At 41.0% G+C, this 16397-nt stretch overlaps 1 protein-coding gene across 2 annotated transcripts in view; it reads right to left on the minus strand.

Moving 5' to 3' along the window:
• Positions 1-3301: 3301 nt before the first annotated feature.
• Positions 3302-16397, minus strand: part of LOC149206589 (structural maintenance of chromosomes flexible hinge domain-containing protein GMI1-like) — a 220269-nt gene continuing 207173 nt past the window's right edge. Inside the window, exons 9-10 of one of the 2 annotated variants that reach the window (XR_016251933.1) lie at positions 3553-3787; positions 3302-3461 (exon numbers count right to left, since the gene is read on the minus strand). Coding sequence is in view for 1 of the 2 variants with exons in the window: in XM_089393746.1 (XP_089249872.1) it covers positions 3751-3787 (37 nt within the window). In the remaining variant the exon portion in view is untranslated. Of the gene's footprint in view, positions 3462-3552; positions 3788-16397 lie in introns of those variants that run through there. The other variant, XM_089393746.1, reaches the window with a different exon arrangement.

The raw sequence follows: 16397 nt of genomic DNA on the forward strand, positions 1-16397 counted from the left end.
CAATGACCAATAGAAGTGGACCTAGTGGAAGCACGAGTTATGTCGACTGCACGACTAGTGCCTTCCATTGGTTCCTTGCCTTTCCTTGATGATGCCGCTACTGATCTGGTTCTGATGCCGCCACATAATCTGCCTCATCCTCCGCAAAGCCATGTCGATATCCAAAATCAGCCTCAAACCACAGGATCTTCAGTCTCTCCACCCATTATGATGTTGGATCAATATCGTTCCAACACAATGGGATCTAGATCAGGTGATTTGCTCATCATTTTGGTTCTCCTCAGTCGAAGGTTGTATTGCACAAAACAAGATCTTTTAACCGTTTTTGTTCCAAACGGTTTCTCTTCTTCGTGTGTATGCGCTCAAAAACAGACCAATTGCGCTCACAACTGAAGCACTGCAAGTTTGACTGAGGACTCTAATTGCAAACTTTGCAATTGAGGACACTGGCCACCAAATGACTCCCACCAATGTGCTGCAAAGAAAAAGACAATAATTAGTAACTTAGTTTATAATTTGAATTGTAAAGAACGTAAACAATTTAACTGGAAATGAAAACAAAATGGAAATTGGAATTGCTTACCTGGTTGGTCCACATCTCTTGCCATCTTTGCCAAGTTTTTGCCAAAAGTACCACTTGCTTGATTGAAAATAGTAAGCTGTCTATGTATATCCAACTGGTCTACATGGTTAGGGACCATGCGCTCCAAGCAATCAATCAATCCAGCTCTGACCTCCCCATCATGCTGTTCTCCTAGCCGATTTTTATAGTGATACCTTGGGTTCAAAAAATACCCGGCTGCATGTATAGGACGATGGAGTTGATTGTTCCATCTGTTATCAATGATCTCCCATATACGGCCATATTTAGCTAACCTGTCATTGTAAGCTGCCCGTATCTGCTCCTTTGCCTGATCCATAGCTTCATAAATGTACCCATGGCCAATCTTTCCCATCCACCAACCTCAGCACCTTAACAAGGGGCTCGGTAATTTTCACAAGCTCTCAGACCTTTTCCAAAAATAAGTGTCTAACACTTTCTTTTTGGTGTCTTTTCCATCTGGTCTACGAGCCCACCGAGAGATTCAGACCATTCATCAGAGGAAAACTTTTTCTGCAAGTTTCTATGTTGACCATTGAGACATTGCAACGTGAGGAAGTGAGTTGCAAATCTCGTAATTGCAGGCCTAACAAGCTCTTTGCCTCCAGTGTGTTTCCTCATTAGGCTCAATACCCATGAGTGGTTGTAAATGTATTTTGTAATGCACTTGGCATGCTCTACAGTGTTTTTTACCCACTCCACCTTGCCTATATCCTCAAGCATGAGGTCTATGCAATGTGCAGCACATGGAGTCCAAATTTGGTCTTATATTTGGCCTCAAGCATCTTTCCAGCAAGAACATAGTTTGAGGCATTATCAGTGATCACCTGCACAACATGCTGCTCCCCAACTTCCTGAATAATGTTATCCAAAGCTCAAATAGAAGGCTTGCATCCTTTACCCTATCAGATGCATCAACTGATTCAAAAACATGGTTCCTTAGAGGGCAAGAAACAAGGAAATTAATGATAGTGCGGTTCTTTCCATCGGTCCATCCATCTGACATAATGGAACAACCTGTTTTGACCCATGACTCTCTAAACTCAGTCAAATACTCATCAATGGAAGATATCTCTTTTTGCAAAAGAGCTCCCCTCAAGTCATGCATACTAGGGCCTTTGAAGCCCTTTCCTGCAGCTATAAAGAGTCCCACATAGCTTGGTAATAAGGGTGAGCGAGCAGCATTAAATGGGATATCTGAATCATACCACCATCTAGCAATGTATTGGTGAGAAGTTTCTTTGCATTGTTTTTTCAATGCTGATCCAAAGTGGGTTGAGAACTTGGCTGGGAGGAAGTGGGATTAGATTTAGAAGAAGCAATGGTGGCAGAGAAGATGAGAAATAACTTTGGATGTTTGGTCTCTTTGGTCCTCTTGATGGTTGGCCATCTCCAACAGAAGGATGAACATAGTGAATGGGGTCATTGGTGGAAGGGATAGAAGTGGAGTCTTGATTCTCAGAATCATCATACCCACTCTCTTTCATGGCTTCTAATAATTCCCTCTTCCTTGCAATTTCATCTTGGATGGCCTTCTCCCTAGCCTTATCCTCATAAAATTTTTCAAGCTTGGCAATGTATTCTGCCCTAATAGGACCTAACAGTGCATTTGGTGCATCACATGGCTTTACTTGGCCTCTTACCCCAGCCAAGTGTTGTTTCAACCTAAGAATACCCCACCTCAATAGATTTATGGCATAATTTGCATATCATTTTTCCCTCAACTACATCACAATGAGCCCATGCACTGTCCTTTCCTTTTGGAGCCATGTTTGCTTGAAATAATAACAATTTACAAATAAATCTGCCATTTAAAAAAAAAATTGCAGCTAAGGAACATGGAAAACCAATGATAAATGTAGGAAAAAAAATGCACATGCAAGCTAAAAAATTTGATAGCATAGAGCTAGAGAGTTCATAGGCTTAGCATAGATGATAGATCATTGAAATGAGAAGTTTATAGCACAAAAAAATTAATTCATGGACAGCAGACCCAAATGAGGAATTATCAAGTGCAAATCCTTACCTGGAAAATGCAAAGTAGCTCCCTTAGCCTCCTCTTGATGATGGCAACTCCACTGACAGCTACACACTATCTCCCAAAATAGCTCCAACTCCAACTCCAAGATGACTACTTCAGCAAAAACTCCACACTCTCCAAGCTCACAAACAAACTCACAAACACTCCAAATCAGTTGTGTGAGACAAATGTGGGTGAGAGGGGTGTCTTTATAGCAATTTTGAGGGTCTTTTTGGAGGGAAAAATCCCTTTCCCTCACCCCCAAAAACCCTAAACCGCCCTCAGCTGCAAAAAACTTCCGGTCCGCTTTTACCTTATACCGGCGGCCTGTCCCTAAACCGGCCGGTTTAGGACGGAACCGGCGGTTAGCAAAAAACCGGCCCGATTTTGACCTAAACGGCCGGTTTTGACCGGTTAGGTCTATTTCTGGGCAAGTGAGGGTGCTAACCGGGTTTTTTTCACCTGTTCTGACCGGTGAGCCTCCTAACCGGCCGGTTAGGCGGTAACCGGTCAGACCGGATACGGTTTTTTTAAAACTATGTTTAGCATTATTTTAAATGCAATAATTCTCCCTTTATTCCCAACATTCTGTCTTTTCATTTCAATTTGAGTGTATTTTGATAATCAATCCGTTAATCTTCCTTTACCTTCAGTCCTCAAGGCAAATCACACGGAACCTTCCATTAATTTTTGCTTTTTGGGCACTTGCTAGCCCATGAAGACCTCTTTCTATCCTTATGCTACCACAGCAATCATACAGTTTCAAGTGCTTCAACCCCTCCACGAGACTTGCAGACAATTGCAAGCATATTCCCCTTTGCCACATACTCAAATAGTGCCCTGCAAAATGAAAGTGTACACAAAATAAAAACTAGAAAATGTTAAAACCATCTGCTTTCCTATAAGATAGGAATATCATTAAAAATTTTACCGACTGATGGCATCATCCTCTACTTTCCCTAACAAGGCAACAACTCCAACCACGTCCTATATGATAGGGAGTTTTCTTGATTGAACATCCACCCTACTTAAGTGAAGCGAGAGGGAAGCTGCAGTGATTCCCTGTCTTTTGATTTCTTCTGAAGTATCTTCAGCACTGTGTGAATATGGATTTGAATTTGCCTTCCCATCACTTTTTGAAGAAAAGGTACATTTGTTGAGCTCTCCTATATCACATAACCCAAATGCATATTGATATAGCTACAATACTTAGCAAAATAGTGAATTTTAGGAAGAAACGAAGCAATAAAGGAAGCTTTTAAGATGTTAGGATAAAAACATTGCAGAACTATTCCCACTAGACTAATAAACTGAGAAAAGTTAAAGAGAACCTACTTTCCAAGTCACTCAGAGAACTATTCACTTCACTTAAATTGGTTTCTAATTTCCTCAGTTCATCCTCACGCTTTTTAACTTTGGTCCCAAGTTGCTTCAAATCATTCTCCCATTTCGGCATCAAAAACATAAAAATCAGGTGTTATTTCCACTGAGTTTTACTTGTGCGGGGCAACTCGATACCGTTCCTAACTTAGGCCACCACTCAAACTAAACTCCTCTAAAATGAATAAATAAAAGCTTTGTTGAACATCAAGTAATTACCCCATTAGTCAAATAACTCCCTCCAAACCAGCCTATAACAGTGATTGATGAAGATAAAGTCATTTAATTAATGATATTTTTTGGGCTGTTTGACTTGCATTGATCGGGTCAACTTCAGGTTGACCAAGTTTGACCACTGATTTTCAGAACTGTTTTGGGCTGACTTTTACCACTTATGAAGGCTGAATTTGACTTCCTTTGACTGAGCTTCAAAGAGGATGTTTTGCTGTTGCATTTACCATCTTTTACTTTCTGGTTCAGGCAAAATTGGACTATTATTGACTGCAGATTTAACAAGTTTTTTTGAATGTGATTTGGCAAGTCAATTTTGACTTTTGTACTCTCTCTCTGCTGAACATTTGATATAATAATAAGAATAATTGATCAAAGGGTTTTCCCCATCTTGGGGTTTTTCCCTGGCATTCAGAAAATCTGGTGTCCTCTTGTCTTCTCTTGTCTTCTGCACTTTATTATTTGTGTCCTATCTACAGTTACTGCCAATTTGATTTATGGCTAATGTGATTGCTATTGGAAACTAAATTGGAAATTGTCATTGGGTTGCTAAAAGGACATTGAAGTATTGTTTAGATAATCTTCGGCAAAATCACATAACCAATCTTTTGTCGACGCGTTTCGAACCAACCAGTGTGGTTCATCGTCAGGACGAACATACCCAACATGAAGTAATTGTGCTAAGCATAGAACATACCATTGTTAACTAAAATCAACATGGTATTAGAGCCCAAGTGAAGACAAAAACCCAGCATGAGAGAGTAAAACAATCACCAAGAGAGATTTATTGGACAAGTTTCAATGGCTTCTACATCTTACTTCAAGGCTGGGGACAAGCTCAATGACAAATCTGACTATCATGCACGGAAGATGACTTTGGAGGAGCATGAAGTATTGGACTATGTGCAGGAAAAAGTGTTGGGGCCTTCTTCAAATGCACCTGCTACTACTAAGATGTAGTATAGAAAAGGTGAGGCCAAAGCAAAGAAAACTTTGATCGACTCTATTCAAAAGCATTTGGTTGCCTATATTTCTCATTTGGGAACTTCTCATGAGATATATGATACGCTGGATGGGCTGTTAAAAGTGAGCAATGCAAATCAAATCCTCTCTCTCAAAAACAAGTTGAAGGATATCAAGATGGATAAAGGGAAGTCTATTCAATCCGACTTCATGAGAATAACACAAATCAAGAATGAATTGCTATCTATTCAAAAGTTATCTCTGACAGGGAGCTCTAGCTCATTGCTCTTAGAGGTCTTCCAAGACCATGGGATGTATTTGTCACTACCATTCTCAATAATTATTAGATACCTAGTTTCGATGAATTATTGGCTAGAAGCACTCAAGAGGAGACTAGGATGATGGAGCGAGACAAGCCTTCAAATGGAAATGAACCTACTGCCTTCTCAGCTCTTGTAAAGAGGAAGAATAATTTTGGTCCAAGGAGACAAGGTCAAGGATTCAAGAAGGGATTCAAAGAAGGAACAAAAGGAAGGTGCTACAAATGCAACAGGTTCAACCACTACGCTAGAGTGTCCTCACAACAAGAATTCTCCAAGAAATGACAACAATAACAACAACACTAACAACAACAATAATATCAAAGGCAATGGCAATGGCTTTTGCCCATGTGCTAATTATTTTTTTCTTGACTATCTTTTGCATTTTGTGGTACAATTTCTTGTTAAATGTGGCCATTTATGCTTTTCAGTGTTTCTTTGAATTGCTTTAACCTCTGGGGCATCATTTTAGGCCTGATCCAAGGTGGGGGCAAGGGAGTAGGGAGGCTAGCCCTATGTGGACCTAGGTGGGAGAAAAAATGAATGGGGGTATAGTGAGTGGAAAGGGAGTGATATGTGCGGATAAAGGAGCGAGACCACGCAGCCGAAATTGGGGTTTTCCAAGTAGTACCACCATACAACCAAATGGTCAATAAAGAAGATCCCATGGGACTAAGATGCAAGGGTAACAACCCAAAAGAGATCAAGGGGACAAGAGAACAAACTACGCCCGCTATTTCCGCCAAATCCCCCCTTCAATCCATACATAGAAGTATAGATGATAAGTAAACCCAATACTTAGTTATCAAATGACAAGACATACCTTTAAATTCGGGAGGCACACCTTCAAACATACGATCAATACAAGTGCGTGGGGGACCACATGGCTGTCTTAGGTGGCAAAGAAATGGCACAACGAGCTAGTAGGAGGCATCAAGGGGCTGTTGGCTACCAGATGAGGCTCATCATGGAGAAAAAATTCTCCTGGGGATATCACCCACAAGGTGGTAGGTAACGTGACCCTTCCTCACTTTTCCTTTACTTACAAGGGCTACATTTTCCTCTTCCTCTTTCTCAACCTTCAATCCTTTGTTGTTGTTGCTACTATTACCTTCGACTAGATTGAACCTGATCTCCTCTTGCATGAACTCACTCCAAAGGCGTTCCCAATCTTGTAGCTAATCTCGTCTAGTGATCCCCTGAACAAAGGTCCTTCATTCTTTGGAAAACACATTTATAGTAACCCACACAAGTTCTTTGTCGTCAAGCTTCTCACCCACTATTGCTAACTCATCGTAGACATCCTGAATTCTGGTGATATAGGGAGTCACACCTTCACCCTTTTACATTTGTGTGGTCCGTAGCGTCTCCTTGAGAATAATTTTCCGATTCTCAGATGGATCCTGGTAGAGGTTTATAACGGCAACCCACATGTCCTTTGTTGCTTCTTTTTCCGCAATATGCAAGATGATATGATCTCGAACTCAATCAAAGACCATCCTCTTCATCTTGGCCATCTTTTTCTTGAAGGTATCCAGTTGTCATGGATCTGTTGGTTTTGCCATGACATTTGTGACAAAATCCTTCAAGCCATGCTCATCTAATGGAAACTGCATTCTGGCTTTCCAGACACTAGAATTTGAGGCTCCATCAAGTCTATCCTGATCTCTAAAATCCAATGCGACCATCCCTGCGAAAACTCAGAAAATCTGGAAAATAAATTGAAATCTCCTTTCTTTCATGTGGCCCTGCTTCTGCTACTCAAACTTCCTTAGGAAATGTGTAGATTTGCTATTACTTGCCTTTGAATGTCCTATTCGACACTTGCATCGTCTACTAACTCAACTAGGCAACTCCCTCTACCTTCTAGAAGTCCTCCTCCAAAAACTGGCACACATATTGCTGCTACTAAAGCTCGCACTGGCTGACTAGCAAAACTGCTATGACCTACTGCAACTGGAAATCACAGATCTCCTCCTCAAAACTATATCTAGAAACCATCTGAGAAATTCCAGGAAATTTCTCTTTAGTGTGCTTCTTTCTTCCTAACCCTGCACAAATCTACTACCAAAACCCTTGCTACAAAACTTCTGTGCCCAAATCTGCTCAACGATCTAATTGATTTGCTGACCAGAATCCTCTATCTAGCAAATCTACTGCTTGCTAGAATTCTACTATGGGAAAATCAAGCTTTTCCTACGCTCTACCTCTGGAAATCGATTTTTTGCCCAACAATCCACACTGTCTGGCTACCCCGCGCAGTGTTGATTTCGGGTAGCATCGGATGTGCTTTGTGAAAATTCTACCACTGCAACAATTGATTTACCTTTCCTACTTATTTCATCATAAGTTACTTATGAAATTACTTCAACAAACATTAAAATAAATACTGTTGCAGATATCACATCGTAATATAGAAACAAAATATGCACAAATTGACACAATTATTTTGGACTAATGTCCTTGGAAAAATCCAATGTGGGAAAACCAATGTAGCAAGGGAGGATTTTATTATTCAGCAATTTTCTTGTACAACAGGGTGCCAAACTGGCTTACCCACATATAGACAAACTTCCAACACTTTCCTAAACCCAGCGTAGGCCCTACTGACCTCTGTTATAGCCTGAAACCCTCTGCGTGAGCATACTGAGGCTCTGCGTAGCTTCTTTGGGCTTTCGCATCACTCCTGCAGCCTCTACGTCGGTGACACAGGGCCTTCTGGCTCTGCGCAGTCTCTGCTACCTCTACGTGGCTTCCTCTGGCTCCGCGTCTGCCTCTTCTGCGTTGATCTCCAGTCTCTTTGTTCCGTACTTGCTGCCTCTTGACTGCTCTCTAGACCACTGGTTCAATTTCTCAGCAAGCCCCGCTCCAAAAATTGAACTGACTGGTCTCCCTCAATGTGTTCTCCAAGTGCCCCTTGAGCCTCCTCTTATACTTTTTCTGTTGACATCTCAACAATCGAGATTAAGTCCCTAATCAACGACTAAGATTAGATCTGGCTTGATCCATGTCTTTTGGACCATTCTAACACAGATTCATATTAATACACATTAATATTTTATTTTCCCTAAGTCCAAACTTAGGGACTCCATTAAAAATATTAATTATTTTAATATCTCTTGATTTGTTTAGAATCTGCCCAAATCCTTTCTGGGTATTGAAGATCTCATGTGCGCCAACCTCTCCACCAAATTTCGTGGCTAGAGCACATCCGATGCTACCCCAAATCAACACTCCCTCTACATATGTATTGCAACTCCCTCTGCATCTATGCTATTGTTGTTCCTTTCTCCCAACACTACAACTCCCTCTTCATTCGTGCTACTAACACACTACTTCTGAAGGAGGTTATTTACACAGATTCATATTAATACACATTAATATTTTATTTTCCCTAAGTTTAGACTTAAGGATTCCATTAAAAATATTAATTATTTTAATATCTCTTTATTTGTTTAGAATCTACCCAAACCCTTTCTGGGTATTGGAGATCTCATGTGCCCCAACCTCTCCACCAAATTTCGCGTCTAGAGCACATCTGATGCTACCCCAAATCAACATGCTCTAGACACGAAATTAGAAGCATCTGTTTTGGGCATACTTTGATCGCCCATGCATTCATCAAATAATAAAATCATACAGGGAATAAAATTTATTCTAAACACATCTAATCTAGCATGAGAACATAATATGATGATTATAACAATACAAGAATCAATATACAATGGCATCCTAATCTACCATGCATATAATATACAATATCAAGTATCAAGGAAAGGGGTGATATGACAAGCTTTGACCAGGTATGGCCAAAGTTCATCATCAAGTCTAACAATATTGTAATATCCATGACCAACCTTACCATGGATCTTGACGCACATAGACTTCTTGTATACCAACACTACATCCCCAACCTCAAATTCCTTCGTAAGCTTTTGCACCAACTTCTTTTTATGCTTATGGTTCCTGGGATCAGGTCTCTTAAGGATGTGAATTTCTTGGGAGGGAAGAATGGGACTAGGGTCCTTAGTCTTCGGCAACCTATTGTCATATGGGACAAGACCAGGGTTTACCACATGAGTTGCATATAAAGGCTCTCCATAAAGAATGAATGTAGTTCCATTAGGTTGCGGGATAGTGGCATAGGAAAAATCTATTTGGAATTCACCTCCCATAGTAACATCCCATTATCTAGACAATAACTCTTGTTTTTCCACAACACTGGATTATCTAGGTTTGAGTCTTAGAATCTCTAACACAACCAACTCAAATGGCACAACAGACTAATTTGCACAGCGAAATAAATAGAATAGTAAATCAACTAGTGCACAAATAGACAACCTTTTACAATTTTTCAACAACCCAACTTCGTTATATTATCAATCTATAATATAACTGTCTTGGGCTCTTGTACTAAGGATGATGGCCCTCATACAATCACTAATACAAGTATACAAACTAGGGTTTGGTGTCAACATCTATGACCACTAATCTATTCTCAACAAGATTCCAATTGACCTACTAGTTGATGTAGTGCACTTCACAGCTCCACTTGGTTGTACCTGAACACATGTTGGTCCTACTCCCAATCTGCAGCAACACCAATCTGCCTCTATCAATGAATCTTGCTCCTATAGGTCATTGAACATGGCTCATCAATCTGCCCTCTAGCTAATCATTACTCCATCAACGAATCATCACCTAGGGTCGTCTTGCAAGTTGTTCACAACTTGTTGTGAACAACTCCGAAGCTGCCCACTGCTGTTCCTCAACACTTTGGGACTTCTAGCTGATCATTACTCCATCAACGAATCATCACATAGGGTCGTCTTGTGAGTTGCTCACAACTTTGTTTGTGAACAACTCCTAGGCTGCCCACTGCTGCTCCTCAACACTTTGGGACTTCTTCCCACTATTTCCTTCCTGTGCTGCTCCAATGAAGACAAACTTAGGGCATGGAGGTTGCTCACTATCATTGTCAAAAGTCCTCCAACAGTCAACATAGGGCTGGTCAAACTGCTCCCTTGGCTACTTTCTTTTGTCCTTCAAGGATCAGCCCTTGAGCATCAAACCACTGCTACTTCTAGCAGACCTAATAGTCCTTCAAGGTTTGCACTGACAACACCCTTTGGACACCTACTTTCTGCCCTCCAATCAGCCACACGATGCCCAAACAACTGTCCAAACTTTGACTCTCAACTACCTAGCAAAACCCCCTTGAGAGAAATACTAAATATTTTTGTAATATTTCAAGAATTAAAATATGTTTAAGTCTCCAACTTGTGCATGACTAGAAATATTCTATTCAAGGAGTGTTGCACTAGCCATTACAAATTTTTATATCAAGGCTAAGTTCTCCTAATTTGTAATGATCTCGTTGTCAATTTAGACAAATGCTATCATAATATAGAGCTCATATTTTCTGAAACCCTTGTGTAATTTGTTTTGTACATTGCTGGAGTAGCTTTTTTTCTTACTTTTATTCTTTATATATTTGTGCATAATAATTCTAGCTTGTTTTGGTGATTAATAAAGCAATTTCAAGACTAAGAATTTTTGCAATTGAGGGACTACCTAGACAGGAGAAAGTCAATCAGAGGGAAACACCACTTGAGTTTCTTGGTTCTGTAGGTAGGTCAATTGAAGAGTTTGAATCATCTCATTGGGGGACTACCTAGACACGTGGAGAAAGTCAATCAGAGGGCAACACCACTTGAGTTTCTTGGTTCTGTAGGTAGGTCAATCGAAGAGTTTGAATCATCTCATTGGGGGAGCTTCATTTTGTCTTAAGAATTTCATATGCTATCGCGCACAGAAATTGAAGGTTGAACACACCACTTGAAGGAGAGGCCACTCCTTGGAAGTTCGAAAGTCACCAGGAAGGGTTACGCAATAGTGATGGCGACTTCCATTTCAGCCCCAACTCAATCTCCTGATAAAAGCCACCTATATTGATTTAAAGAAGTATTGACTTCAAACTCCAGCAAAAATTAAAACTCATAAATGGCACAGGTATATCATAGGAACCATTTATTTGCAAAAATCTAAGGATTTATTTTACATTTTTGCAGTAAGAGTAGGATTTTAGCTTTGTTGGTTTCTCTTTTTTGTATCTTTTAACAAGCTAAATCTTTGGGATATTTAATTTAATCGATAGATCTTACCAAGATAGGGTACAAGATTCCATTTCATATTATTTTACACTTATATCTAGCCATTAGCATGTGTAGATATCAACATCAAGTTGTACCAAAGTGATCTACATAAATTACACAAAAGTTTTACAGCTATCCAAGTAGACAATTTCATTATAGAATTTCCATTTTCTCAAAATTGTTTAAAAAACATTATTTTAATTATTTAGAGTAATTTTCTTCAATTTCCAACCATAAATAATTGCAAATTTTATATCTTAAAATTTCTAGGTGCTTAACAACACAAATCTTTCACCCAGATATCTGAAATTTAATTTCCAGCCTACTGAAAATTGTGTTTTCAGTCAAATTTTTGTCGAGGGGATGCCCCAAAAGCCTCTATATCAACCCTCTAACCTTTCCGCCCCCTAGACTAACCCTCTAGGAGTGTTTACACACTCGTGGGGAGTGACTGTAACAGTTAAATCAGATTGTTGTCCCTACATTTTACACAAACATTACTGTCTGTTACATAAGACGACAACATGTTTTAAGTTATTTCCCCTAAACTAGTCAGCCAAACTAAACGATAACATCGTTTCCGATTAGGATTTTCATTGTAGAGCAAAATCCATTGGTTGCATGTTATATGTTTAATTTCTGCTAGTACAGTGATATTTTTATATTTGTTATTTAGAATCCTACTACTACAATGATGTTTTTTACAGTTAGACAGCAGGTATAAAGTAAACATCTCCACCTCAATTGAGTCCACATAAAGCAATGGTCTTGTACCAAAGTTATTAAAGGATAATTTAAGGACTCCTCCCTTGGTTGTTTAGGGGGTGTTGGGCCTAAATAGCAGGGTCTTAGGCAGAGGTGTCAATGGATCCCTGCCTTGAGTGTGCCCATCTAACAAATTAACAAGACCTTAAAAAAAAACTGCTAATTTTATTAGCAAGAAGACTATTTAAGGCTTAAATCTAGCCATTTGGGCTAAGTGAACATTGAAAATGGTGAATCACTCAAATAAAGTCAAGTCTCCAAGCAAAAAGGTGGAAGAACATTGAAAGTCAAGATTAATGGACCAAGTCAAGTTCGTCTATCTAGTCATTTTGCTTCCCCAAGTGAGCGTTGAAGTTGTAAAGGTCAAGCGAAGTGAATGTCAGACCTGAAGTGGGAAAATCCCTAGCCATTGTGTAGAAAACTTTCAGTGTTGTTTCCCTCGCAGTTTCAATTTACTTTGCATCAATTTACTGCCCACAATCCCAAACTATTATGTTTGATATTAAACGTTTGCAAATTCTAAAGGAAACATTATACAACTACCTCTACCATTTAGTTTTTAGCTGATAAGAGAAATAAAAAGCAAGCTCACATCACACATTTTACACAATGAACACAACTCTTTTTGGTCAATTGGCCTTAGAGAAACCCACAAGGGGAAAACTAGTTCTAGGGGAGGATCGTATTTCCTTCTGAAAAGAGTTTATACGCAAAGAAAAGAAAACTTGTCTCTTCCCTTTAGAAGTGCTTCTGAAGTCCTCTTTACACTGAGTTATGGACTGATATTACACACACACAATCAACTCTCGTCAATCAAAGAATACGTCTGCATATCATCTTTTTCTTCTTTGGAAACTGAACGTACGAACAATCAATGGTATGCTCCAAAAAACAAGTTTTTCTCAGCTGAAAATACTCTCTCAACCACAAGTGTTTCCACCTCCAAACTTGGGCTACAGAATGCTCAGAAAACATGCAGAGAGACTGGTTAATTGTGAGCCTATTAACATCACTGTAACTTGGCCTGAGTCCAGCACTCCTTTCCAGCTTCAACTTGGCCGAACACCCTTTGAAACTCGGCCCTCACCAGTACTCCTTTCCAGCTTTAACTTAGCCTAGAAACCCTCTGAAACTCGGCCCTAAAAAGCACTTCTTTCCATCTTTAACTCAGCTGGAAACCTGCGTATTTGGCTGTAAACAGAGCTACACATAGCTACCTCTTTCAACAGTTAGAAACTCGCCGAGTTTCCCACTCAGGCTCACCACTGCTCAACGCAGTCCATTGGAAGAATTCTTGGCCTGCAAGCACAGCCCGAAATTTTCGGGATACGTGACACCGACTTCCCTGAAATTTTGGGCTCTCCCCTTGCATTGTACGCAGACCTTCTTTCCCTGCAATCTGAACTTCCTTGACCAACTCCTTGCTCTCCTACGTTCTCCTCAAGTCCTTGTGAGAAGAATGATACTCTCTTCTCTCCTTTTTCCCTTTTGTCTCTTCATAAGACCAGAAAACTAACCCTAGTTGTAAGGTCCTCGAATTCTACCTGAGCGTGGGCGCAGTTGGGTGCGGTGAACGACAGGCGCACGGGCGGTTGACTGGCGCGTAGGCGGGCGCGCGGGCGCACGGGCGCACGAAGTCGGCGCGGGCTGCACGACGGGTGGGTGAGCGCACACGACGGTGCGACGTTTCTGCGAGCTGCTTGCGACGAAACCGTGAACAACGAAATTACGACACTTGAAAGTGTGCGATGATTTATACTCACGTTTGGAGGATTGTTATGAGGGGTTGGCCAACACACCATGGTGGTCAGGCCGACTTGAAATAAGCCTTGAACGGGTGTGTGCGTAGGGGTGTATGGGCGGTCGGCTGGGCAGCCCACCCACGCACAAAGATGGGTATAAACATTTATTGCCATGGAGTCCAAACTTCATCATTCGACAAGCATTCACTCTAAGGAAGCGCGCAGAAAAGACAACGCTTGAGTGCATAGCTCATGCGCTAGACTTGGAGAACGCACAGAAGTAATTCGTACTTGAAGGTTGGGTGAAGCCGTGGGCAAGGTGTGCCCGGTGTTAGGTCGACGAGCAGATTTGTGTAGGACTTGGCAAGGATGTCTTGGTGACCCGGGTGGGCACTCATCCTTTGTGCAAGGTGTGCACATGTTATTGTAAAAGGCTGATTTTGCCTATGTTGTAAAATATTCTAAGTATTGGCTTGGAGCTTGCCAAGCATTACTTGTGTGATTGTATTATGAAGAAAGATTGCTTATAATATATTGTCGGGCAGACTTATTCGGGAGTTGCCCCTCCCCTTTATACTGTGCAATTGTTATTGTCTTTTATAATTGCTGTGGATAATGAATGAGTATGGGTGTTCATTGGTATAAAGGTTAAATACAAGTTTACTTGGTTGCGAAACACAAACTAAGTAAGGACAAGTGAATTAGGCGTAGTCCATGAATGTTAGTATTGGTGAAAAGAAAGCATTCGGTGGTGCCGCACCTCGCTATAAGCGGTTGGAAGACCGCGGCAGGTGTAGGGTGTGACAGGTGGTATCAGAACTCCGTGAAGAGCTTATCAAAGCTTCGGTTTGGAGCTGTTGAGCAGGGTTGCTCGTGACAGGTACTTGCAGGTGAAGGAAACCGTTTCACACAAGTGGAACAAGGGTTGGTTCAGGTTGTAGGTGACTCGGTGAAGCTGTTGGATGGTCGAAACTAGATTGCAGAAGAAGAAGAAGTTGTTGGAGATGGCAGTTGAATCTCAGGCTGGGTCTAGTCATGGACAAGATGCTACTATAGTACTTATGGAGAAGATGCTGTTGAGGATGGAGGATATGGAAAATACCTGGGAAAAGAAGATGGACTTGCTCACTAAGGAGCAAGAGGCCAACTCAAAGATAAAGAAAGATTTTGATGAACTCCGGACATAGCATGAGTACACTGATCTTATGTGTACACAACTTGAAATAAGGGTCAAGGAGGTTGAAGAAGCAAGGGATCAGGGTCTTGCAGAGATCGTGAACTTGAAGAAATCTCTTGACGAAGCCAACAAATTTCTTGATGAAGCCAGGGATGAGATCACGGTGTTGAAGAAGGCCGTGAGGCATAACTCAGGTGGAGGAGTGCCTCATGTGAAGGTCAAAGAACCGGAATCTTATGATGGCACAAGGAATGCAAAGACTCTTGGCAACTTTCTATGGGACATGGAGCAATACTTGGAACGACTGGGTCTATCTGATGAGGAGACAAAGGTCAAAGTAGCTGCTCAGTTCTTAAACAAGGATGCTAAGATGTGGTGGCGAAGGAGGATGGACCAGATTGCCAATGGCAGTGCTGCTAACATCACTTCATGGGATGACATGAGGAAGGCTTTGCAGACCCATTTCAGTCCTCAGGATGAAACATGGGAAGCAAGGACGAAGATTAAGTACATAAAGCAGACCGGGAGCCTACAAGCATACCAGCGAGAGTTTGCAAGTGCAGTTCTGGAACTTCCTGACATGGCAGAGAGGGACAAGGTGTTCAACTTCATTATTGGGTTGAAGCCTTGGGCACACAATGAAGTGAAGAGGCAGAAGATTAGAACACTTGAAGAAGCTTTTGCTGCTGTTGATAGGTTGGTGGAGCATTATGATGAGACTTTTGATGAGAAGAAGAAGTCCGATAAACCGAAAGAAAAGAAGAAGGATGATGCTTCGAAATCGGATGATGGTTCGAAGACGAAGAAAGCCTTGAAGTGTTGGATATGTGCAGGACCACACATGGTGAAGAATTGTCCTTCTAAACCAAAGGTGGCTTCTATTGCATAGTCTGATGCGAAGAATGAAGATACTTTTGTGGGGATGATGCAGATACTTGGTGCTTTTGCTACTACGGAGGTGATCTCTAGAAGGGATCCTGAGAGGAACAAGTTGGAGTATGTTCGAATGAAGGTTGGAGGTGCTGATGTACTCACTATGGTAG

Source organism: Pinus tabuliformis, chromosome 1_2 (genome assembly GCF_031772625.1).
Source record: "Pinus tabuliformis cultivar Carrire ecotype Pingquan chromosome 1_2, CPIR1, whole genome shotgun sequence".
In the NCBI taxonomy this organism is placed as follows: domain Eukaryota; kingdom Viridiplantae; phylum Streptophyta; class Pinopsida; order Pinales; family Pinaceae; genus Pinus; species Pinus tabuliformis.